This window comes from Schistocerca serialis, chromosome 4, assembly GCF_023864345.2.
Source record: "Schistocerca serialis cubense isolate TAMUIC-IGC-003099 chromosome 4, iqSchSeri2.2, whole genome shotgun sequence".
NCBI lineage: Eukaryota > Metazoa > Arthropoda > Insecta > Orthoptera > Acrididae > Schistocerca > Schistocerca serialis.
Window position 1 is genome coordinate 350,402,659 of NC_064641.1, and position 26,368 is coordinate 350,429,026.

The 26,368-nt window shown below is 41.1% G+C and overlaps 1 protein-coding gene across 1 annotated transcript in view; it reads right to left on the reverse strand.

Annotated features, from left to right (window-relative positions):
- Nucleotides 1-5,202: 5,202 nt before the first annotated feature.
- Nucleotides 5,203-26,368, reverse strand: part of LOC126474453 (putative inorganic phosphate cotransporter) — a 155,684-nt gene continuing 134,518 nt past the window's right edge. Inside the window, exons 9-11 of the mRNA XM_050101925.1 lie at nucleotides 14,471-14,594; nucleotides 6,759-6,786; nucleotides 5,203-5,375 (exon numbers count right to left, since the gene is read on the reverse strand). Coding sequence (XP_049957882.1) covers nucleotides 5,342-5,375; nucleotides 6,759-6,786; nucleotides 14,471-14,594 — 186 coding nt within the window. The 3' untranslated portion in view covers nucleotides 5,203-5,341. The remainder of the gene's footprint in view (nucleotides 5,376-6,758; nucleotides 6,787-14,470; nucleotides 14,595-26,368) is intronic.

Sequence of the window (26,368 nt, forward strand, 5' to 3'; positions counted from 1 at the left end):
TGGAATGCCAACGGCCTGAAACCGAAGAAAATAGAATTCACGGACTTCTTACATCGCCACAAGATAGACGTAGCATTTGTCTCCGAAACACATCTTCGCGAGTCAACCGACCTGCGCTTGAGGAACATGCACATCTACCGGACGGACAGACGAGACCAACGGGGTGGAGGGACCGCAGTTCTGATCAAAAAATGTATTCGTCACCACCAAGAACGTTTACCTCAACTCCAGACTTTAGAGGCCACGGCAGTAACAATCCACACGACGCTCGGAAACATTACCTGTATTGCGGCTTACCTTAGCCCAAAGAAGCCTCTCCACCCAGAAGATCTTTACTCCGTTACAGAGGGTTACGACAAGATCCTCCTTGGAGGGGATCTTAATAGTAAACATGTTGCCTGGAATTCCCGTAAGACTAACCCAAAAGGACATATGTTGTTTGCACTGGCTGAGAATTTACATGTTTCCGTCCATGGACCACGGGAACCGACGAGGATACCTTACGTCCAGACACAAGACGCTGATGTTCTAGACATCGCCATAATCAAGAACATCAATCCGAATCTCCATCTGCGGACGCTGGATGATCTTTCGTCGGACCACAGACCGGTGTTAGGACTCATAGAGAGGGCTACTTTGCAACTCCCACTGCCGACGATAAGAACTTACGACTGGCAGCAGTTCCAAGCGTACCTCAACAACAATGTGCGACCAACCCAGGTTGTTACTACAAGAGAAGCGATTGATGTGGCAGTCGCAGTACTCACGAAGAAGATTACCAGTGCGAAACAACGAGCACTCACGGAGCACCTGCAACCGGAAGTCAATTATGACGAGTTTCCACCACCACTGCAGGAGCTTAAGACAAGGCGCAATCGCTGTCGGAAACGATGGGTCCGTTACCGCCATCCGGACGACAGACGGGAAACTCACAGACTAACCCGAGAACTCCGGCGGAAGGTTCAGGACTGGAAGCAACACACATGGGAACTCAAAATGGACAACTTTCTATTACGCACCAAAGATGAATGGCGAATAGTTAAAAGTCTCAGACAGCAACAGCCCCCAAAAAGGGCAATTCGAGGACCCCATGGCCTCTTGTAATACTCACTGGCGCAGGCGGAGCTGTATGCGGATACATACCAACAACAGATGACTACGCCCCCCACGGAGGATGGAGATGATGCACTCCACCGTGCAGAGGAGGCCACAGCGGCGGAATGGGAAGCTATTCGGGACGCCCCGACTAACACTATGCCCCGGCTGACAGCGCCGGAGGAAATTCGGAGGATTATCAAGTATAGCAAACACACCTCACCTGGAGCAGATAGAATCAGCAATACGGAATTGAAACACCTCCCGAGAAAGCCTGTTGTGCTTCTCACCCGGATAGTGAACAGCTGCCTCAGGATTGGATACTTCCCAGAGGCATGGAAGATTGCCAGAATAGTGCCAATACCAAAACCGGGCAAGGATCTCTCACACCCTGGCAGCTACAGACCCATAAGTTTACTGTCGACGCTGGGAAAGGTGCTGGAACGTGTCCTACTGAAACGCCTGCTGGACATCCTTGTGGCACACAACATCATCCGACCGGAGCAGTTTGGCTTCCAGGCGAAGCTATCGGCTGAGTTACAACTACTGCGCATCACGGAATCTATCCAGGACAATTTCAACAAGAAACGACATACCATTGGAGTCTTTCTCGATATAGAGAAGGCTTACGATAAAGTATGGCAACGCAACTTGATCGTCAAGCTCCGACGTACCACTCCCCTACCAGACTGCTATTTAAAACTTCTCGACAATTTTCTTCAGGATCGCAGATTATATGTTCGCATTGATGACAAGAATTCAACAACACGGCCTGTCCTTGAAGGACTTCCACAAGGATCGGTCATCTCTCCACTGCTGTTTAATTTATATATTAACGACCTCCCGACGGTGCCACATGTTACTACCAGTTTCTATGCCGACGACACAGCGCTCCTGACTGCAGGCACCAGAATGGACCACCTCGTCACACGGATGCAGCGCCAACTAGATTTAGTGGACCACTGGACCCACATGAACAAAATAACGGTCAATGCGGAAAAAACCAAAGTTATTGTCTTCACACGTCGGAGACCCATCGTCAATGACCGCCTGCGGATATCAGACCAGCCACTCCCCTGGGCAACAACTGTAAAATACCTGGGAGTGCATCTAGACGCCCAACTGTTGTATAGTCATCACATTATGGAGAAGAAGACGTCTGGCCTCAAAATGCTGGGAGCTCTCCTCCCCTTTCTGAAGAGCTCATACCTCAGCCAACGCACGAAACTCCAGTTGTACCATGCCACAGTCGAACCATCCATTTTGTATGGATCGACCTCTTGGGGTACTACGTGTGCCACGAACTACAAGCAGTTACAGGTTGTACAAAGCAGATGCCTGCGATGGATCACAGGAGCCCAATGGTGGATCCGAAATCAAGACATTCATCGAGCCTTAAGCGAATCTTACCTCTCAGACAAGGTCAAGGAGAAGGCACGAACCTTATTTCGGAAGTTGGACATGATACGTGACAGTACACCACAACTCACCACAGTAGGGGCAGTAGAACCCTTACGCAACCACAAATATAAAGTACCGAAGGCGATAGTATTTGAGCCTCCGTAAATGATATCCCTACGTAATTCTCCATAATTTAAGGACATATCGTCCTTTAGCACTTCTACACACATGTTTTCAAACACACACCAAAAGCAGCGAGTTAAAGGACCCTTCTGTGTGCCCAAACCAAGCTGAAAGAAGAATAAATAAATAAAGAGAAAATTTTTAACCCTTCCATTCCCTACAGAAGTAAAAATCAACGAAGTTGATCAGACTTCAGCACCACCACAATAAAAAAAAAAAAAATGGAGCGGCAGTCTTGCGGCTCACTCTGAAGATGGCTGAACGTTATACGGCCGAAATATTAGAAGAAGGAGGAGAATTATTGCGGCTGCACACCCGAAACTTAATGGAACATCTTACGGCAACATTAAGTCTCTAAGTTGTAAATGTCAGCAGCACATCAGGAGCTCTGTACATTTCATTCAACAGTTGCAAGATGTACGCCTCCGTGACCAGGACCTTACAACAAGCTTTGAAGTGGTATCCCTGTTCACCAGAGTGCGCTTGCTGATACCATCAAGCTGATCTTTGTATTAACACCCTTTCTCTTCAGTGGCGACTAGTGTGAACAAACGGATGGCGTCGCCAAGTGTGCTCTCTGTCACTAGTTGTGGCAAACTTGTTTATGAATAATTTAGAACAGAAAGCTCGGGAAACAGCTTTTTCAGATATGTTGACGTCACGTTTTTGGTGTGCACACGTCGGAGTGAAAGACTAGGAGTTCCTCCAACATCTGAACCCTCTGCATTTCACTATATAATTCACCATGGAGGTGAAAGAGAATGACGAACTGCCCTTCTCGGACGTCTTAGTCAAGTGCAGAACGAAGCGCTCTATACGACTCAGTGTGTACAGGAAAGCCACCAACGATGATTAGTGTCTCCATGCTGCAAGCTTCCATCCTCCTTCACAGTGTGAGTGTGTGCTGCGTACACAAGTACACAGCATGCTCGCAATATCGGACGATGAAAGCTTACCAAAGGAGCTAATCCACAATAAGCACGTTTACGAGGAGAACGGTTTCGACGAGTGGCAGCCCCGACTTCTTTCCAGACAGAAAGTACTTCCCCAGCAGACAGAAAACGACGACGAGGAAAAGACAATGGGTATCTGCCGTGCGCCGGCCAATTATCGAACAAAACTGGCAGCATCCTGACTCGACGTAACATTAAATGCGTTTTCTGTCCAACTCCGAAACCGCGTGCCCTATTAAGCACCGTGAAAGGTGACTTGGGGAGAATGGACGGACAGTCGAAGAAAATCGCAAAAAACACAGAAGAGACTTGGAATTTAAGCAACCAAAAAATCTGCGGTTACAAAACATAGCATGGCTACAGAGGACTCCATGAAGTATGAAGAAACGGAAGTGTCGAGGCAGAGCCCGTCGTTTTGGCTGTGTTCCGAAGGAGTCTATTGAAATAAGAGAGGCGGACGGGCCGATCAACAGAGACACTGGGTTCATTCTCAGAAAAGCTTGGGACCCAGGACTCAGCCAACTAAAATCATAGCGCCGGCCGAGAGCAACTTTCACGCCCAACGCAGACCGCAGGAGAATTGAGGGACCAAAGGTCGCGCCCAGCTTCCAGCGGCGCCCCCCCCCCTCCCCCACTCCCCCCACCACAACCACCACACCCCTTCACCATCCGAGGCGTGCGGGCGGCAGAGGAGGAAGGGATGGAGGACGATAAGAGTGTAAAGGAGGCTGGATGTAGCAAAGACACTCATTCTACAGGTAATCATCTGAAGATAATGGCAAGGAACGCTATCGAAATATTTTGATACCAAAACGACTGCAGACCGCTGGACATCCGACAACGATACAGATTCACTAGGAAAGACTAAGATCACAAACCCTGAAAATTAGAGATTTTCCACTAACACACGTGTTAGTCGTCTCTTATCCAAACTATATTTTTTCGCTAATTGAGCCGAGTATGTATTCGCTTTAACTCGTACAGGTGTTCAAGTGCTACACGTTTACGTCATCTTGTTCACAACACAATCCCCTACAAGTACTGGAGCTAGAAGTGTCCTACCCTGAACACAGCTGTCTGTTTGTACCAAGTCACATGTGTACAAAGTTAGGTTGAAGTTGCCCCAGATGAAACTCAGATTCGATTAAATAGACTCTCGATGTGTTTGTGTGTGTGTGTGTGTGTGTGTCTATTAGGAAGTAGAAACATTCGATTTATTGTTTAGGGCTGACTTGCACACGCAGGCACTACAGTTGTGCAAAGACTGTCACTTGTACTAGAGCCTAACCGGTATAAAGCTACAGGAGACTCCGTATAAAAGTTCTGGAGAGTACGCTTGACACTCACGTATTCCAATTGCATCTCGTGAACAGCAGCAGGTGGGACTAGTATTTCTTCCTGTGCGTTCAGTTGAAGAGTTTCTCGTTTTTGGGGGCACCTGCATAACTAAACTGTGATCGGATACGTCACAGAAACGTAATTTTTTCATGTAACACAATATATTTAATATGTAAAACATTGCAATCTTTACACAACAACTATTTACATAATATTTACAAGACAACAGGTAACAAATAATCGTTACAAAAGTTAAATAAATATGAGACTTAATTTAAGCGTAACGTCCAACACAGCTTACAGCTGCATTTCAAATGTGCACTGACTGTTCCTTCTCAAACGCATTGTTGATATGACCCTCGACGAATTTCTTATAGGATTCCGGAGTCTCTGGAATCTGACACACTACAAATAAAATAAATACGAAATTATTATTTTGTCGTATACTATGGAGTACTTGATATATAAAAGCAAAAAATTTTAGCTCCACATAAATTACACATTGCATGATGTTATACATTTATAAATTTAATTTTATAGTTTCCTCTCAGGCTGTGACTGAAAATTATATATTAGTAATTTAACAGCTTTTGGCAATTTTTTTCTGCAATACTACATTAGAAAATACAGCGTATTCTTGATGAGTGAAAATAATACATGAAAGCAGTAAGAATGAACAAAACCTTTTTTTACATTGTCGGGCACATATGTTAATAACTACAATAAATGACTGCTTCAATTATAGAAATTATACTGAAAAATTTATATGATGCATCCTCCAAATTTTTATAATTTTTTAGCTGAATATTAAAAAAATATTAGCTGATTATATGACATCACATGATTATTTGCTTGTCTCTGAGTGCTTTTAGACAGCAAAAGGAACTAAATCTATTTATAGAGAGAAATCAAAGTAACTTTATTTATATGTGTAACAAGACAATAAGGTCAGTATAAAAAAATATTAATTCAGGGAAAAAACTTGGTTTAAACAGCAGTTTTTCTTTCCCTTCCAGAATGAATTTGTCTGTAGTAAAAGCAAGGCGATTTGGAACCCACCCCTAGCCTTTCATTCTGTTCGACTGAACTTGCACTTAAATGTCACTGGGACTGTAAGGAATCAACTTTTTGACACCGAAACCCATGAATTCGACCCTAGCTTTATTTCTGTATACCCCCTTGAAACTTCTACGTGATCTACTATTGTGTTACTCATACGGTATCTTCTTTTTTCAACTAGTAAGTCAGATTAATTGCTCTCGGCGTTTGAGAGTGAATCTATGTTTTACGTATCATCTCACTTCCACCCCTCTTGACTCCTGGATGTCATATTTCCATAGAAAGCTTTCCCACTTAGTAATACGTTCATCAAATTTCACCCTCTCCACATCCAGTCATAAGGATGCTAGGGTACAGTGTTCCCATAAAATTTATTGTATCATTTAGTGAAATTACTTGGTTGAAATTACTTAAGCAGTTCCTCAGTTCCAACGACATTTCCTTCCTCTACGAGTGATAAGCCCAACATTTAACTGGTGGGATAAAATGATAATGAAGAATTGAATTTTCTAGTAAATAAGGAACATAGGTTGTGCATGTATGTGGTAGGATGCGTTCTACATTCGCTGTCGTAGGAAACGTTGTATATTACTTCTTACATCCATATTTTCTGAGATAGGAGACAACGGTGAAAGGTATCCAGGGTCTAGTTTCACAAAGCGGTAAGTGATCTGCTACAGGTGCTAATCGGAATCTATAAGTCAACTGGGTCAAAACTAAGCTCATTACCTGATCATCTCCATCGATCCGCACCAATCTTGATTGTAAGCAAAGAAACAATGAACAGTATGGCACAGTTAAGACATTTCATTCATAATATCAAAGAGACTACATTCCTAGTTTGTCTAAAAATTCCAGAAATATCTCACTGATTATTTCAGCTACGCTGGCTACTGCAAATGTGAGAGCTCTGAAAAGCTTTGCTAGCGTATCTATTTAGACGTACATCTACAGCATCACAGAACATCCAAAAAGACGCACCTGTTGCAGCACCAATATTGCGCGTGAATGAAAGACAATCAGCAGTAAACTTTTTGTTTCATTCGAAATACAATGAAGCTGAATTTTGTCATAACTGGTTGAATTTTTAAAAGGAAATGAAGAGAATTGCAGTCAATTGAAAAACTCCAGTTTTGTTTCTACAAGGCCTATAAATCTGGAATTGTTTCATTTAGTCCTTCAGTTGTTCCTGTTAAATACGACCCCGTCGTACTTTGAAAGACGTCCTCTTCGGTCTATGGTACATATTTAAATGCACTTTATTATGGCAAGGCATCCAGCACCATTGGGATCTTACTATTTCAAAATTTTGTTTTTGTTATCCATGCATAACAACGTATTCCAGAGCCCTCTTGTAATTTCTATCGTCATCGATCATTTTCGCTACACAGAGGTACTCCGAATGTAGCAGCACACTAATGTTTTTTCTCACAATTAAGTATTTGTCACAAATGGAAGGCATGTGCCTCCGCGAAGTACAGTCACATCTTTTACACTTCCATCAGACTTCAGGTGATTATTGGAAGGTCGGCGTGCTACATAATACCTTCTGTCATGCTTCTAATTTTCTATTTCTCTTTGCTTATCACCAGAAAATCTGCGTACGGCACATACGATGTCCGTTCTATGTTATGTCATTGATCTGCTATAACTGAGTTCAGATAGCATATCACAAGTTGATCAAGTAGAAGTGAGAATAATTTATCACACTACGTGACCCAACAATCAATTTAGAACTCCACAGATACCTCTTCATCACAAAGTAATGCTGATAGCGATTCTTGTGTGCTTATGCTTGTTAGGTTGTTCATCTGTCCAGTTATAGTTAACAACGATGATATTATGTAGACAGTCGCGATGGTTGTGGTCTTGCGTCTTTTTAAAGTCAATAAACAGAGATAAAAGGATCCGTTTCACAATTTTACGAGAGTACCCACAGTAAATGTGTTATGCACAGTTCAGCGCTCTTGACGGAATTCTTTTGGTGGTCAGGCAAGGTGTGTTCCATAGCTTTTACAAATCTTTACAACAAATAAAAAAACATTTTGTATTTTGAGGAGTATAGCTCGAGAGTTGCTACAGTCTTTCGATTGGCCATTTTTGTGAACTGGCCAAATCCGAGTTCATTTAGTCATTTTCTTCGTGCAGCTGATGATGTTTTGCGTTAGGCACAGTATCACGAGGTGCAGCCAATTTTCTTCATTTCAGTGTTCCTCCATATGTAGGTCCCTCGTTGATCTTCATATTGTAATTACTCTTCAGTTCTTCCATAGTGTGGTAGGTCATTATTCTCCTCACTTTCACTATCTCTCATGATTCGACTGGATCTTCGTTACTTAGGGGAACACTAAAATAATTTTCTAATATCTAATATTTCGTCTTTTCAGTCAATATGCTACTCCTTCTTTCCATAATAGTTCTTTTCATTTAACACTCACTTTTTGAGTCTTTTGATTGCCCGAAAGAAATCTTTTGCTTCATAGTAATGGTCATAGTCCGTGATTTCCGGTGTTATTACACAAGTAGCTAAATTCCTTACATTTATTATTTTTTGTTGCTTCGGACTCATTTACCGAAAGTAGTTAAAAGAGAAGCTTTACCGATAGAGAAGAAGTAGAGTAAACTTTGTGGCGTATCGGAGCTGAATAGCGGTAAGATTCAGTAACTTCCACAGCAGTAGCACCGATTCGTCAGTTGAAGACATGATATTGCTTAACGGACCACTAAAAATGGAAATGAATCGGTTCGATGTGGTTCGGTGCCCTCGCTTTCGACTCCGTGGCTGGATTTGTGTAAGGCGCAGGCCATGCCCTGTTTACGTGTTGGCTCTTACTAATGAAGTAAATTAAGTCATTCAACCTTTATTAGTCGATTACGATCGCTGGAAACGCCCTGCAGTTATGATGCTCTCATGACGATCGTACATTCATTATAAGATGTAGAAAAGTTGTGACTTGGTTTCACAATCTTCTAACAAAACTGTGACCATGCTTGTTGGATACAAATCAACCAAAGATTTATGAGTCATATGACAGTGCACACACCGTAACATGTGAGCAACCTCCCTAGCAGTATGACCCATGTGTGTCTTCAGTGTACAAGATCCAGTATGAAGACATTTTATACGGAGTAAAAGGAAGTTCATATATCCTCAAAACGAAGCTATTGTTCGTGATAAATGGCACATCATGACGAGAAATGGAAGGAGAAGAAAATTAAGTCGGAGCAGTGTCTGATATTCAAATGACTCGAACTATCCTACAATGTGACATGCGTGAGCTCTTTGTAAATATCCTTCTTATATAGTGTTCTGTAAGAACTGTATGCTCCTTATTCTTAGCTGCAGGGATAACTATCACTATGCGTCTTTTTGGCGAAGACCAAGCTACGATTATGTCTCAGATTTTGAACGGGAGCGAATCTATTTTATTCTTTCGTGTAGATGCAGCACTTACGGGGCCAAATTGGATAACAGGAGTTGTTGCACTAAAGAGGTCACCTACATCTAATTCCACGTTTACATCTACAGTCACATCTACATCTACATTTATAATCTTCAAACCAGAGTGAAGTACATAGCTGAGGGCACTTCCGACTGCACCACGCATTTTGGGTTTCTTTTCGTTTCATTCATGAATGAAGCGGGAGAAGAATGGGCACTAAAATGATTCTGTGGGTGCTGTCATAGGTGTAATCTTCTCTTTGTACACTTTACAGCACCGATATGTGACTGTGGTACATTCCTAGGTTCCTCGCTGAACCGTCTGGTGCAGCTGTCCACTGCAGTGGACGGCTGCTAATGTCACTTCTTTGGCGTTCTTAAACAGCCCTGAGGCACGCAAGGCACAGCACAGTAAAGGGTATCCACTGGAATGGACTGTGTGCATTTACAGCCTCAGGAGGATTAAAAACGTCAAAGAAGCAACATTAACAGCTGTTCACTTCAGTGGACAACTGCCCCAAAGGATTAATACTAGTTCTTGGAACTTTGCCGCTCTTGCCGTACAGTTGACGTCTACCTTTAAGCATCTGTCAGTTTTGGCGTTTCAGCTTTTCCTTGATGCTGAATGTGAAACAAACCTGTAAGCATTCGTGTCGCTCTTCTTAGTTTACGTCCAATATCCCCTATTTCTCCAATCTGTAATCGGTCCTATGCGAACGGTATTCTAGATTGAGTTGTGTGTTTTGTAAGCAATCTAGCAGGTGAATAATCATATCCAGACATTGCAGCTCCAAATACGACAGCACAGGATGACAAAACCGCACGTGGCAGACTTTAATCGAAGATACAGTGATGGGGCGCTGCCACAAATGTCTTACATCACATTCTGGACTCATCTACAGGATACACATGATGTCAAAGCAAACACACCATTGAGTTAAAACGATCATTAGTGCTCTACTGACTAGGAACATACCCTCTTTTCTGATTAGATGAGCTACAGCAGCATTGAAGGGATATGAAATGCAGTGGAAGTATAGTGCATCTACTACGGCTAGTACTGGACAAACGCATAGTGTCGTTGTCGTTAGTGTGATATCATGTGAAAAGCTGCTCTTTACAACCTCTGTCAGTAAGTTTCTGAAAAAAAAACTCGATCCCTGTTCATGACGACTTGCTATCACTGCCCAGGAAACGCCCCAAATCTAGAAGATCATCATGTGAAATGAGAGTCCAAATGCTATCCACAGGATTCGACCAGGGCGCAGAGTGGAAACGTGAGTGGCAACCTACAAGAACCCGACAATCCAACAGTTCCAATTCCAGGCTTCCAGCAACCAAGGGAGGTGTGGGTGCAGTTAAAGAGATATCGGACTGAAGAGGGTAGGTGCAAATACAACATGCACAAGTGGGGCTTTTCAAGTGACAGTGTGTATGACTGTGGTGACACCCAAACAATGGGCCACATTGTGAATGAATGTCCAATCAGACGCTTCCCTGGTGGCAATGAGAAGCTCCATCAAGCATCCCACAAGGCACTCCGCTGGATCGAGTCCATCAACATTCAAGTGTAGTCTGCGCCGTTTTAAAACTTGCATATACTTTCACATGTTCATTTTTATATATATTTCTTTGTTTTGCTGAATGTGTATTACTGTAATTGATGCATACGGTAATAATAATAATGTGACAGTGATCCAAACTGTTCTGAGTTGTAGTATTGTAGCGTTGAAATGTGGACTGACTGCTGCATCTGAAAGTTTCAGAGCTCGAGATAGTCCCTTTCTTCAAGTACATTATTCTACGTGCATTCTATGAGGAGAATTCCCGTCCAAATGTTGCAACTAACATGCAAGACTACTTCGCTGCAGTGGAGATACCTCCCCCTTATCCATCCATCTCTTAACACGTTAGCTGATTAACATGCCTGCGATTTAGCCCTTCGGTCACACGTTCATGGCTTTCCTACAGGGAAAACTTTATAGTCATATTCGAAGGCTTGCAGTTACTCGGGTATACGGTATTTCAACCGATACTGATTTAGTACGTACGGTATTTTTTTTATTCCTCTGAACGTGTCATTATAAGTCGTATGCGGAATTAACGTCACAGTGCAGGCAGTTTTCACTAGTATAGTGATGTAGAAAGGATATCCTATATGACTACAGATGGAATAAAAAGCATCAAGGGAAAATAGCATAAAAACTGAAGAAGAAATGAAAATACGCTCTAAGAAGGAAAACGACGCACTACGATGGAATTATCCTAATGGGACAGAAATTGGTAGGTGTGATGTACATCTACAGACAATCAAATTATTACAATTGCGAAAGAAATAGATGATGTACATAAGCGAGCTTCACAAACAGGAAATACCAATAACTCATTGCTTTACCTCTGGCCCTTATAAAAACAGTTATTCGGCTTTGCATTGATCGATAGAGTTTTGTATGTGCTCCTGAGGGATAGCGTGCCAAATTCTGTCCAGTTGGTGCCTTACATCGTTGGAACTTGTCCATAATGCTGCAAACGTTCACAACTGAGGAGAGATCCGGCGGTCTGTCTGGTCGTAGTAGCGTTTGACAAACACGAAGATGAGCAATAGAAACACTCGCGGTGTGCGCGCGAGCATTATCTTGCTGAAATGTAAGTTCAGGATGGCGCAGAACATCGTCGACGTACCACTGTGCCACGGATACAACCAGAAGGGTCCTACTATGAAAAGAAATGGTACAGCAGACCATCGCTCGTGATTGTCGAGCCTTATGGCGGGCGACAATCAGGTTGATATCCCACCGCCGGGGCGTCGTCGGTCTGGAATCTCATTGACTGGAGCAAAATTGTCTTCAGACGTGAGTCCCGCTTCGAATTGACTCCGAAAACCAGCGAAGCAAGATAATGCCCGCCCACAAACGGCGAGAGTTTCTACAGCTTGTCTTCGTCCTTGCAAAACCCTACCTTCTCCAGTAAGGTCGCCAGTTGGAAACGATTAGAAAAATTGAGGGCAGGACCCTCCAACCAGATCGGAATGTTGACTGTTTAACGCACCAGTTGGTCAGAAATTGGGACGATATCCCTCAGGTGGACACCCAACTACTCTGTCAATCAATGTCAAGCTGAATAACTGCTTGCATAAGGGGCAGACGTGGATCACCGCGTTATTGACGTGCTCTTGAATAAATCATCCAATTTTTCTGAAACTGTACTGATTTCCGTCCCATTCTGGTACTTCGCATGTTTTGTTGTGTTGGAAATATTACACATAAATGATGACAGTGTCAACACAGTCTTACAAACTGAAAGGAAATGTAACACAGAGATGGTTAGCTAGAGGTGAAGCTTGTTGATAAATGATCGTATGTACAATTTAGATGAAGACCAAAGAGAAGTTTGATAGATGAGATAAAAATGTGTCACCATCGAAATTGCTCAAATTAGGAGAAAGAGGAGGGGAAATAATTAATATCTGTGCTACGTAACAGATTTGGTCCGTAAACCCCAAGAAATATATTTACTAACTTCACCTTGGCGAAATATAGGGCGGTCTTTCCTTTCACGAATGTTTTTGTTTATTTGCAGCGAACAAGTGCCTCGAATTATAAACGCTAAAACATATTTCAGAACACTCAAGAATGGTACACAATAAGGCCCATATACAATTAATCAACATAATCATGCACTTAATTAAGCATTAATGTGACAGCACGACCTTACTGCTTAATTGTAATCCAAGAAATTATTAAATATTTCCTAAGAACACCTGAATGCTGAAGTATACAAGCAACAGGAAGTAAAAATTTATTGTTTTGAATTGCCTTCGTTCTCCTAAAGTCAAATGAGAGTAAATCACTTTAAGATAATAATTGGGAAAGCTGTTCATCAGACAGAAAGCACGGTTTATGTGATGATGAGTAAGCCGCAGGTGTAGTGTTTGGATGTTTGGATGTGAGTTACGAGAGAATCTTGTCTTATGGGAAGTCGTGTCTTGCATCATTATTGAATCAGTGGTATAATAATAGAAAACAAGTCCAATGGCATCTTCCGCGAGATACGTTAAATAACATACTCTTGAAATAATGCTATATGAGCAGTATTCTGTGTGAAACAGGAGCATGGATACGGAGAATAGCTCTAATTAATACACGAGCAACGAATTAAACAAATGTCAGCAGCACTGTTGTCAAAATGGGATATACAGACTTAATGGAGGGGAGTTAATGCTAAAGAGATTAGAGAGCGAACTACACGGTCATGCAGATAGAACAAGCGACGGGAGGAAGCTCATTTGAAAACAAGCTTATCAAAAGAGACAACAGAATTACGAGTCCAGGAAACTGAATTTTTGCTACTATTTTTGTTTTCAGAGCGGAAATCCCATTGCAAGTAGCTGCACTGCTATTAAATCTGACAAAGCTGATTCATTATTGAGCGCAGCTCGTATTGAACGCCTGACCTACGTTTCGCTACTGTGCAATATTTTGTAAGGGCCAGAGACTATTGAAAAGAATAGTATCCGAAGGAGGAACGTATATCTTAGATAAACTGCGCATAAATAAGTAGCGATACATGTCGATGACAACAGCAATACAAATAAAAGATGTAAACCAGACAACGCTGACTTGAATTAAAACCGTTAATAAAAAACATACGAAAACAAACCACAGTGTCTCTAACAACGCAGTTCCCGAAAGGATAAAGCTCTATAATTCTGTAGGAGATACTACTGGTACTTACAACATATCATTGATAAAAGAGAACCCTTCTAGTAAATTCTTAGCGTAAGTTGTGCTATGAGGAGTTTCTTTTCTATGGAGTGTCGGTAGTGACATAAAAACTACGCTCTCTGCGTTGGATCAGCTGCAGTTTGGATTCTGAAAGTTCTTGTGAACACTGATGATTTTAGCTTTTATCACCACCTTTGGAACAGTACTGTAGAGCAAGTAGAATGGTGCGTATTTTTGGAAATGAGAAGTACAAATCCGTGCACGTCGGTACAGACCTTCTTCTTCAGGCCTGTTCCAGGGCTGCTCCTTGTCGGTGGCCAGCACCAAGTACAGCAGGAACGTGACCAGGCCCACGCCAGCGGAGATGAGGAACATGATGTCCCACTGACCCCTCGTTTGCTGAAACAGTCAGGCCGGACGAGGAATGAAGCACTCGCTATCCTCACTACTTTACAAGCATTAGCCCTTACTAACCGTTTCCAAGAAAAATCAGTAGGCCTTTGGTACAAATTACATTGTGTTTATCATTCTACCTCAAACGTTCTATACATATCACCTATACTGCAATGTCAAATACGACCATATTTACTTTATTGTTGAAACCAAATATTCATACACTGGGCTGTCAATTATCACTCGTCGCATCCTCGTTTAAATGAGAATATTGCCGACGAAAGTAATTTTAGCAAACGATTCCATCCCACGATAGGGAGCTAACGGCCGGCCGGTGTGGCCGAGCGGTTCTAGGCGCTACAGTCTGGAACCGCGCCACCGCTACGGCCGCAGATTCGAATCCTTCTTTGGGCATGGATGTGTGTGATGTCCTTAGGTTAGTTAGGTTTAAGTAGTTCTAAGTTCTAGGGGACTGATGACCTCAGAAGTTAAGTCCCATAGTGCTCAGAGCCATTTGAACCATTTGAACCAGGGAGCTAACTGACTTATTATGACCAATGATCATCTATATGGTGATGTAAAATGACAATAGGAAGAAATGGGTTACTCTTCATTTAAGCATCATTGATTTTCATGTTTCACTAACGGTAATACTGCCCACAAAAAGGCTCTTCAAACCAAGAAGTACTTTCTGATGGCACAGGTTTATAAATTCATATCAGAAATATTCACGAGAACAGTTGTGCCGGCGTTAAATTTCGACTGTTAAACTGTGTAAATCAGTATCCATATGTATTTTAAAATCAGTGTACATATTTATGTATGTATGTATGTATAAATGTTACATACTTCCTACACTCCTACACCACTGGCCTGATGTCAACCAAATTAGGTAGACATATCACTTACTGACTGGAAAAAATTGCTATGGGGTAAGACCTACCTATGTATCAGAGGGGTGTGGGTGGAAAATCAGTGTAGCTCACGTGCAACAAACTTTGCAGATAAATTCAAACCCTTGCGAAACTTTTCTCGCTGATAATACCACAAATTGATGGAAATAAAAGTTTATCGCTTACTACATTTTCACTGTACATGCAGTAATAATTCCGCATGAAGAATACTGTTTTTAATTTATCATTTCTTTACAACTAACCGTATTCGCTACACAGTTTGCAGACAGAATTCACGTACACCACTGAATGTACCAGCAAAATTATATCATTGTACGACAAGCATAATGTAGGGATAATGTCTCAGATCAGTATTCAAAACGTTTTCTGTTCCGGGTTCGAAACCTATCGCCGATTAAATTTTGATCAATAACAAGCATTGACGGCCGAAGAGTTCCGGTAAGAGAACTCATCCTCATTCTACCAACGGCCTTCTCAAAGAAAACTGAGAAACGAACAGAGGTGGGGCACTTTCTAGTCCATGGGACAGGAAACTGCCCAAAAAGTCGGAAGAATGATCAACGGCATGAGGAAGGCAATAGAAACCACTGCAATAAAGACACATAAAGTGTGTCCACAGGACATGTTACCTGTAATTGAAAAAAGTGTCTTGATGATCTGTCCATTGGCAATAGATTCAGCAATAGAGCCCCATTTCCTCGGATCTCCGGGAGGGGACTGCCAAGTGGGAGGTGACCGTGAGAAAAAGGCTGAATAACCAACGAAAGGATAACATTCTTCCAGTCGGAGCGTGGAATGTCAGAAGCCTGAACGTGGTAGAGAACGTAGAAAATTTGAAAATGGGAATGTAAAGACTCAATCTAGATATAATAGAGGCCAGTGAAGTGAAATGGAAAGAAGAGAAGGCTTTCCGGTCAGATGGGTATAGGGTAATATCAACAGCAGCAGAAAATGGCCTAAAGGGAATAGGGTTCGTTACGAATAGGAGGCCAGGCATAGACTGTTACTGTGAACAGTTTAGTGATAGGGTTATTATTATCAAAATCGACGGCTAACCTACATCGACAACGATAGTTCTGGTAAACACGCTTACATCGCAAGCTGTAGATGAAGAGATAAAGCACAAGAGGATACTGAAATGGTGATATAGTACGTAAAGGCAGATGAAAATCTCATAGTTATGGCGGACTCGAACGCACTTCTAGGGGAAGGGACAAGGAATGAAAGAGGAGAAAGACTGATTGATTTCTGTAACAAATTTCATAATAGCGAATACTCTGTTCAAGAATCACAATAGGAGGAGGTATACTTGGAAAAGGCCGGGTGACACGGGAAGATTTCAGTTAGATTACATCATGGTCAACAGAGATTCCTAAATCGGATACTGGATAGTAAAATGCACCCAGGATCAGATATAGACTGAAATCACAATGTAGTAGTGATGAAGAGTAGCTGGAAGTTTAAGGGATTAATTAGGAAGAATCAGTACGCAAAGAAGAGGGATACGGAAGTACTAAGGAATAACAAGATCCGTCTGAAGTTGTCTAAGGCTATAGATACAGTAACAAGGTATAGCTCAGTAGGCGGTATAATTGAAGGGGAACAGACATTCTCTAAAAAGTGCAATCATAGAAAAACATAGTTACAAAGAAGGTAACTGCGAACAAACCATGGTAATAGAAGAATTACTTCAGTTGATTGATGAAAGAAGGAAGTACAAAAATGTTCAAGGAAATTCAGGAATACAGAAATACAAGTTACTGACGAACGAAGTAAGTAGTAAGTGCAGGGAAAGTAAGACGAAATGGCTGTATGAACAACGTGAAGAAATCGAAAAATAAATGATTATCGGAAGGACTCATACAGCTTATAGGAAAGACAAAAAATCTTCGGTTAAATTAAAAGCAAGGGTGGTAACTGAATGGAGAGGAGAGAGCAGATAGCTGGAAAGAATACACTGAAATCCTCTATGAGGGGGAAGAACTCTGTGATGTGATAGAAGAAAAAACAGGAGTTGATTTACACGAGACAGGGGATCCAGTACCAGAAATAGAATTTAAGAGAGCTTTGGAGGACTTAAAATAAAATAAGATAGAGGTGATAGATGACATTCCATCAGATCTTCTAAACCCATTGAGGGAAGTGGCAACCAAACGATTATTTACGTTGGTGTGCAGAATATATGAGTCTGGCGACATGACTTTCGAAAAAATATTATCCACGTAATTCCGAAGACTGAAGCAGCTGACAAATCCAAGAAGTATTGCACAATCAGCTCTTACACCCAAGGAGTTGACAAGGATAATACACAGATGAATGGAAAAGAAAATTGAGGATGTGTTAGATGAAGACAGCTTCGCTTTAGGAAAGGTAGAGGCACTAGAGAGGCAGTTCTGGCGTTGGGGTTTGTAATGGAAAGAAGGCTAAAAGAAAATCAAGACATTTTCATAGAATTTGTCGACCTGGAAAAAGCGTTCGACAATGTAAAATGGTGCAAGATGTCCGAAATTCTGTGAAAAATATGGTTAACCTATAGGGAGAGACGGTTAATGTACAATATGGACAAGAGCCGTGAGGCAATAATGAGAGTGGACGACCAAGAAAGAAGTGCTCAGATTAGGAAGAGTTAGAGACAGGGATGTGGTCTTTTGCCCCTACCGTTCAATCTGTAGATCGAAGAAATAATGATGGAAATAAAAGAAAGGTTCAGGAGTGGAACTGAAATTCAAGGTGAAAGGATATCAGTGATACTACCAGCTGATGACATAGCTATCCTGAGTAGAAGTGAAGAAGAATTACATGATCTGCCCAATGTAGTGGTCTAATGAGTGTAGAATATGGATTGGGAGTAAATCGAAGAAAGACGAAGGTAATGACAAGTAGCAGAAATGAGAACAGCGAGAAACTTAAGATCAGGATTCATGGTCACGGAGTAGATGAAGTTATGGAGCTCTGCTACCTAGACAGAATATAACCAATGACGGACGGAGCAAGGAGGATATCAAAAGCGTACTAGCACTGGCAAAACGGGCATTCCTGGCTAAGAGAAGTGCCGTAGTATTAAACATAGGTCTTAATCTGAGGAAGAAATTTCTGAGAATGTACGTTTGGAGCACAGCATGGACTGTAGGAAAAGCAAAGCAGAAGAGATTGGAAGCATTTGAGATGTGGTGCTTTAGACGAATGTCGAAAATTTTGTGGACTGATAACGTAAAGATTGGGGAGGTTCTACGCAGAATTGGACAGGAAATGAATATGTGGAAAACGTTGACAAGGAGAAGGGACAGGATGATAGTACATCTATTCAGACATGAGGGAATGACTTCCATGGTTCTAGATGCAGCTGTAGAGGACAAAAACTGTAGTGAAAGACTGGTATACATGCTGCAAATGACTGAGGACGTATGTTACGAGTGCTACTCTGGGAAGTTGGTACAGGAGAACAATTCAGGGCGTGCGGCATCAAACCAGTCAGAAGATAGTCGATTAAAAAAAAAGGACATTTAGTTCAGGAGGTATGGCGTCCAATACCGAGATGTATCCACATATGCCGCTGAATACACTAAAAAAGTATACCACTGTAAGACACGTAATACAGATGATATGGAGTCATAAACATTGAGATGTACGAACTGCCGCATCATGCAACACGTTTAAACTCTGCTTTCTTACTGTTGACTCTACTCACAGTACATTTCGCTGACAGTAGCCACATAAGCCTCTGGATCCATCTTCAGAATCTTATTACTGTACAGAAACTGGTGAAATATGTGAAAATATATTAAATGTACTTGAAATATATTTTATATGTGTGTATGTAGGCATAGCCACGGGTAGAAAGCTCATCCTAAATCCAAAAGCTGGTACAAATATCAGCTACGATTTGTGGTGTTAAGAAAAAAGGAGAAGATGGTCAGAGAGAGGGTGAGGAGGAGATAGTAGAAAGGTGGGTGGACGAGGAAATGGACGGAAAAAGGTAAAAGGAAGAGTTGAAATTTTTGAAATTTGTAGTAAGTTCCTATGGGACAAACTGCTGAGGTCATCGGTACCTAGGCTTACACTCGACTTAATCTGACTTAAACTAATTGACGCTAAAGACAACACAGGGAGAGAGGACTCGAACCTCCGACGGGAGGAGCCGCACGAACCGTGGCAAGGCACCTAAAACCAAGCGGTTATTGCGCGGGGCAGGAAGAGACTGATAGGGAGAGTGGGGAGGAGCAGATGGACATAAAGGAGAGAGGATGAAATGAACAGGGCGAGGTGGAGGAGGACGTGGACTGATAGAGGATATGGACAGAGCGTGGGAAGGTGGAGGGTGAGGGCCGAGGCAGTGTATGGGGAATATGGACAAAGAATCGGTGAAGGAGGGGATGTGCAGTCAGAGAGGAATGGAGGAGATGGACTAATAGAAGATTGGAATAAATGCACACACGGGCATTGCTGGGTACTCAGCCAGGCTTCTATAAGTCTGTATCGTACAGTTTAGAATAATGAAAAATTATTTATAAGGACGAAAAATAAACACGACAGTCACACATCAAAAACTACGCCAACACAACGACTCTCAAATTCTTCATCGGAGTATATGCTGTTGAATGCTTGTTGCTAGACCCTTGTGTTTTGAGTAGTTGCACCGTGCTTTGGAGTTCACTTTGAACTGTAGGTACCCATTCAACAGCAGGGTACGTTAGTGCTAACGTCCGAGAAAGGCAGCACCTCTAACACAACGATGTGTAGTAGAGAACTGTGGTGCTCAGACTACACTCCAGATTACGTGCTTTACGAGGCAGGACGCAGGGCGATTCTTATTAACCTTTAGGAACCTCCGAAACGTTGTATATGTCGCTCAGACAAGTAATTTAATGTAAGATACATGGAACGTGAGATACCGGGAAATACCCCAAAAGTGGATGAGATATTGCACATGAGACGTCGCCGGATGATGTACCTCGGCGCACGTGCAGGGTTTGAGCGTATCGCTCTGTCAACCTGATCATCACAACAATAGTCACGTATTTTATTCGGTGTGGCTGCGGGCTCACGAGTGCGACTTCAGTGCATGGGGCTCAGGGTTCGAGTGTTGAATCTGACGAACAGTATTTTCTTCACTGCTTTAGCCAATTATGTGTTTACACTGAGCTAAGATTTATTATTATGTTTATTGGTCTCGCGGTCTCTGCTGGTTTATTGCAAAGTACAGTACAGCAAAAACCTACGTCTTATCAGTAAATAACCTACGTTTCCTTTACTCAATAATGTCCGCATTAAAAAAAACTAGGGGACGAAAGGAAAGGAAACAATATAAGAACAGCTTTCTCTTGGTTCTAGCAAGGACAATAATTTTGTAACTTTTGCGTGTTCAACATATCACATTTACAAAGTGTGCTGGGAACTTAGCTAAAATACAAGTATTGCATCGCCCAATCATCTCTTCACACCCTAGCCCAACAGCTTCCAGTGTGGCGAGGTACGTAATCTGATGGCGTCATATGTGCAATATTTCTCAACCAGTTTTGGAGCATTTCCCGACATTTGCGGTCCCACGTGTCATATTAAATTATTTCTCTCAGCGTTATCTACGTCGCTTTTGGGGTTTTAAACGTTAGTATGAGTCACCCTGCAGGTAGTCAGCAAAATTTCAGAGATAGATAAGTTTCACGATCTAATGTATTTCATGCTGAGGGGCATAAATACACAATTAAATTTGCTGTAGAAGTACAGTTTCAGTGCAAATGTGTCATTGCTCAGGGTTATGTCATATAATATGGATTTTATAGCCTTACTTACCAGATATGTAGAAAAGTTAGAGGTACAGTTTGTGAAAGCCTGTTGTGAATCTACAACGCATCACACCACGAAGATCACTCGGCATAAATGGTGCTGAGAGACAGCAGCTAGTCACTAATTTTTACATGTTTGCTTTCATACCAATACTAAAGCGCTTCCTGATGATTGAAAGGTGGCTACACTGAGCCACTGCGCCAGAGATTGCGCCAAAGAGTATTATTCAGCCGCCTCCACAGTGCCTCTCGAGGACTCGTAGTGAGGAGTGTTTGTTGAGATGTGCTAGTAGGCAGTGCTTGCTGAGATGTGGTACTGAAAAGTTCTTGTTGAGATGTGGTAGTAGCGAGTCGGTGTGGAGATATTGTAATGATTAGAGTGCCTTTCATCAATATAAATTAAGGTAACAAACTACTTTTCTTTTTTTTCTCATTATTTCAATGTCCTGAATAATGCGTCATTACAGGTTCAGTCAACAAAGCATCTGGCTTGTGTTCTTGTATTAGAGTGTAATTCTGCTTTCCTTACGCAATTATAGTATTTCTATTTTTTAATTACTTCAGTATAAATGATATTTAAAACTTCTTGTCTTGTTGAAGAAGAACCGTGCCAGATGTGTACGTTGAGTCACACTCCCACACACAGAACAGCTACACTTGAGCTTTGTTGGCTTCGTAGGTTTTATAGTTGCTGGGGACTTAATTAATTAATTGTATTAACGAAAATTTTCATTTCATTCTTTGTTGTTGTTCTATGCAGTCAGATAGCGTAATAATACTAGTTAGCGCCAACCGTTTACGAGACACAGCGTAATCGGACAGACAGCCACCAAAATTAAAAATTATTTTCAAATGTAATAATAATTAAGCCCCCATGCACGTGGCGACCGCTGCTTCGGATCGTCCCTTGGAATCTTCTGACTGTAAAAATAGTAGACAGTAGTATCGTTGTAGTAATTTGTAGTTTAGTAATTGTAGTCTATTTTGCATGTGTAGATTTGGTAATTAGCATTCTTCTAATGGTATTTTTCAAAATGTAATTTTTATTGCCTTGTATACGCGTTTGACAATTTAGTGCCATTATTTCAATTGTTCGTTAATCGTGTTTGAGGGAAACATTTCGAGTGAATGGTATTGTTGGAGATAAAGAGTCATTGTGTGTAATTTTCGTACAGTGACGAGTTTTGTATGTTTTGTAAATGATTACGCGATCGATGAAAAAGGCAAAAATGATGAATAGTGAGAATGACGAAATTGTTAACATGGCGAACTCGTCAACAGAGGAAAACAGTATGAAGGATAATGAAGTGGAAAACAATGTAATAAGTCGGGAAAATAGTCCGGAACCATTTCAAAATTTTTCTCAATCAGAAAATTCACATAATCCGAGATTAACGACAGAAGATTCTGGAATAGTATCGAACACAGATAGCCTTATGGCTATGCAGAAGGAAGTTAGTTTTGCGGGAAATGTTAGGGGCGAAAAGAATTCTGAACAATTTAATATGGAGCAGCTGATGAGTGCTATATTAAATTTGGGAGCACGTATGGAAACACGGTTAGACTCACGAATAGGAACAATGGAAACACGGATGGGAACAATGGAAACTCGGTTAGGATCTGAATTTAAAACAGAGATGGGAACAATTAAAACAGAGATGGTAACTTTACGATCTGAATTTAAAACAGAGATGGGAACTTTGGAAACACGGTTAGACTCACGAATAGGGACATGTTTCAAAAATATGAAAGATGAATTAAAGAAAGAAATCAGAGAAGAAGTACAACCAATTTTGAATGCTCACAATAATTGATTAATTGCAGTAGAAATCAGACAAAGGGAACAGGATAGAGAACAGGAAGAAAGAGATCGCGTGATAGTACAGAAATTTTCAGAGTTAAATTTACAACGTGCAAAAGATAAGGAAGAAATATTTGAGAGAATCGAGGAATCCGTATCAAATGACAGATTAAATAACATAACACAACAATATGAACAGTTAACTACCAAATGTGTCAATACTGAAACCCGAGTCGCGACACTTACGGAAGACGTAAATAAACAGAAAGGACAATTAGGTGATTTATCGGAAAGAGTTGAGGAGATTTCAGATAAACTGACAAGTCTTAGTTTAAATGGGGACAGAGATTCAGATCATACAGCAACATTGCCATTTGCAGAAACCGAAGAGTATCAGAACATAAATAAACATGTTGAAAATCAAGGAAAATTTAATGAACGCGTTAAAAGGGAAGTTGAGGCATTACGAAAGCAAGTCAAACAAATCGAAGGCGAAATTGTAGGAAAAACAGTAGAAGAAATTTAGAATCACAGATACCAGAGGCGTTTGAAGAAAATAATTTGTTTCATTTACGGGATGCAACAAGAGAGCGCCAGGCACGAACTTGACAATAATCAACATTGGGACTGGGACTGACGCGGTAGGTCTTTGTCGCCACGAGGAGAAAACTTTGACTATAAACACTTCTTAACTGTTCGGAAATTTAAGATCTTTCGCAATTCTAAGAATGTCATACATCCATGTGCATGGTTAGATCAATTTATGTACGCACTTCCGCCAAAGTTGCCATTAAGTCACAAACTGGAAATTATGTGCGGCTATTAAAGTCCTCAGGGGATTCACTACTGTAAGTGAATATGTGCAGTAGCGAGCATAGGGCCCCGAGCTGTAGTGGTGCTATTTCTCTTTTAGTTTTCTGTACCGCTGCCTTCTCTTTTACTATTCTTTGCATCTGTCAAACCAACTCTTCGACTATCAATCTATCTAGAGAGTAAGTAAACAATAATCAGATATGACTATTTTACCTAAATGTGATTTCGGAAATTATCGTTTGGACTTACTGTATCTTCAGCAGCATTCATTTGTAGTTTAAACGAAATTTTACCTGTTTATCTTCTTGACAATATTACTTAATATGTTGACGAGATTCTTATTGCTAAACGTTCTTGGAGTGAGCACAACAAAATTTTGGATTCATTATTACGTATTTTTGCAAGAGTTGGCATTACAGAGAACTTGGAAAAATCTGAATTTGGTCGTTCTCAGGTGAAATTTCTCGGTCACATTATTTCTACAGAAGGTATTCTTCCTGATCCAAAAAGAAACTAGACGCTATTCGTAATTATGCTGTACCTACCACAAAACGTGATGTTCGTAGTTTCCTTGGTGTCTGTAATTTTCTTAGACGCTTTGTTAGATTGGACGATTTGGCCACACCTCGTTTATGTGAACTATCTGGAAAGACATCTAATTGGTGTTGGGATGAGGAAGCTCAATCAGAATTTGAACAACTTCGTGATGCTTTAGTTGCTGCTCCACTTCTTTCACATCCGGATTTATCTAAAGATTTTTGTTTGGCGACGGACTCATCATACAAAGGCCTAGGTGCACATTTATTTCAAGAGATAGAAGAAGACGGCGTTGTAGTACAGAAAACTATTGCATTTGGAAGTCGTGTTCTTTCTAAATCAGAAAAGAATTATTCGATTACGGAACTTGAAGCTTTGGCTGTTGTTTGGGCTTTTACAAAATTTCGGACATTTTTGTTTGGCAGACATACTAAGGTTTACACCGATCATCGAGCTCTGGAATTTCTTATGTCAACAAAATTAACTCACGGCAGATTGTCACGATGGGCGTTGTACCTACAGGAATTTGATTTTAGTATTGTTTACATACAGGGTTCTTCAAATATTGTTGCTGATGCTTTATCACGTGCACCTATGGGTTTGAAACAAAGTGCTGAAGAGGACTGCATAGAAAACAATTATTGTTTGATGTATATTCAAGGTGTTGCGTTTGAGAACTTTATTTCGTCTTCGCTACAGGACATCGCTAAGGAGCAAAATAAGGATCCAATCTGGAAGGACATTAAGGAGAAGTGGAGGAGAAAGGAAAGCGTAGCGATTAGACAGCATTATTTAGTTCGCATTGACATTCTTTTTAAACGAAAATCGGTCGACAACTCTGTTTGGTTAGTTCGTATTCCTGATGAGTGGGTTAATAAGCTGATTTGGTATACGCATTTCAGTTATGCACACTTTGGTCCCAGAAAATGCTTTCATAAATTACGGGAAAATTGCTACTTCAATAATATGAAAAAACGTATTCGATCTGTTCTGGCCAAATGCAAATTATGTCAAAAGGCTAAGCCGCCAACAATTTCGCACAGAGCACCGTTGTTTCTTATCATTCCAGCGAAATTAAAGGACATGGCTGCAGTTGATTTGTTCGGTCCAGTGGTTCGTTCTACTAATGGTTTTGCGTACATTTTCGTAGCAGTGGAGTTGACATCAAAATATGTGTGTTTTACACCGTTACGCAAAGCAACAGCTCGTTCAGTATCTAACGCTTTCATCATTTTCTTAAAGAAGTGGGTCATGTTGATAAGATTATATCAGATAATGGATCACAGTTTCGTTCTAAAATTTGGCTTCGTGCTCTACGGCGTCGTAAAATTAAACCAATTTTCATTTCACTTTTTCACCCTCAATCTAACGATTCAGAGAGATGGATGAAGGAAATCAATAAATTGTGTCGTCTTTATTGTCATCAGAATCACAGAACTTGGGATCAGTATCTTCATATTTTTCAAAACATTCTGAATGAACTCCCTAATGATTCAACTTCTTTACCGCCTATACTGATATTAAAAAAACAAAGCACCGACAAATCGCATTTCTGAAATCGTTCCTTTTCCGCCTTCACAGAAACTGCGGCATTCTGAAGTTGTCAACCTGGCTCTGCAAAATATTGCATCTGCGGCTGCTAGAAGAGAGAAATCAGCTAAGCGTCCTGGTCGTTTAAAAATTTTGTCAGTTGGTCAAAAGGTATTAATTAAGTCTCATCGTTTGTCTCACAAAGGAAAAGGCTTGTGTCGCAAATTTTTTCTGCTTTATAACGGTCCATATAGAATTCGCAAAATTATACATGATAACACTGTTGAAATAGAAACTCTTAAATCACGACGCTATAAGGGAATACATCATATATCTAACGTTAAAATTTTTGTGGAATGATATACTTTTGAAAAATTTTTGTGGAATGACATACTTTCGAGA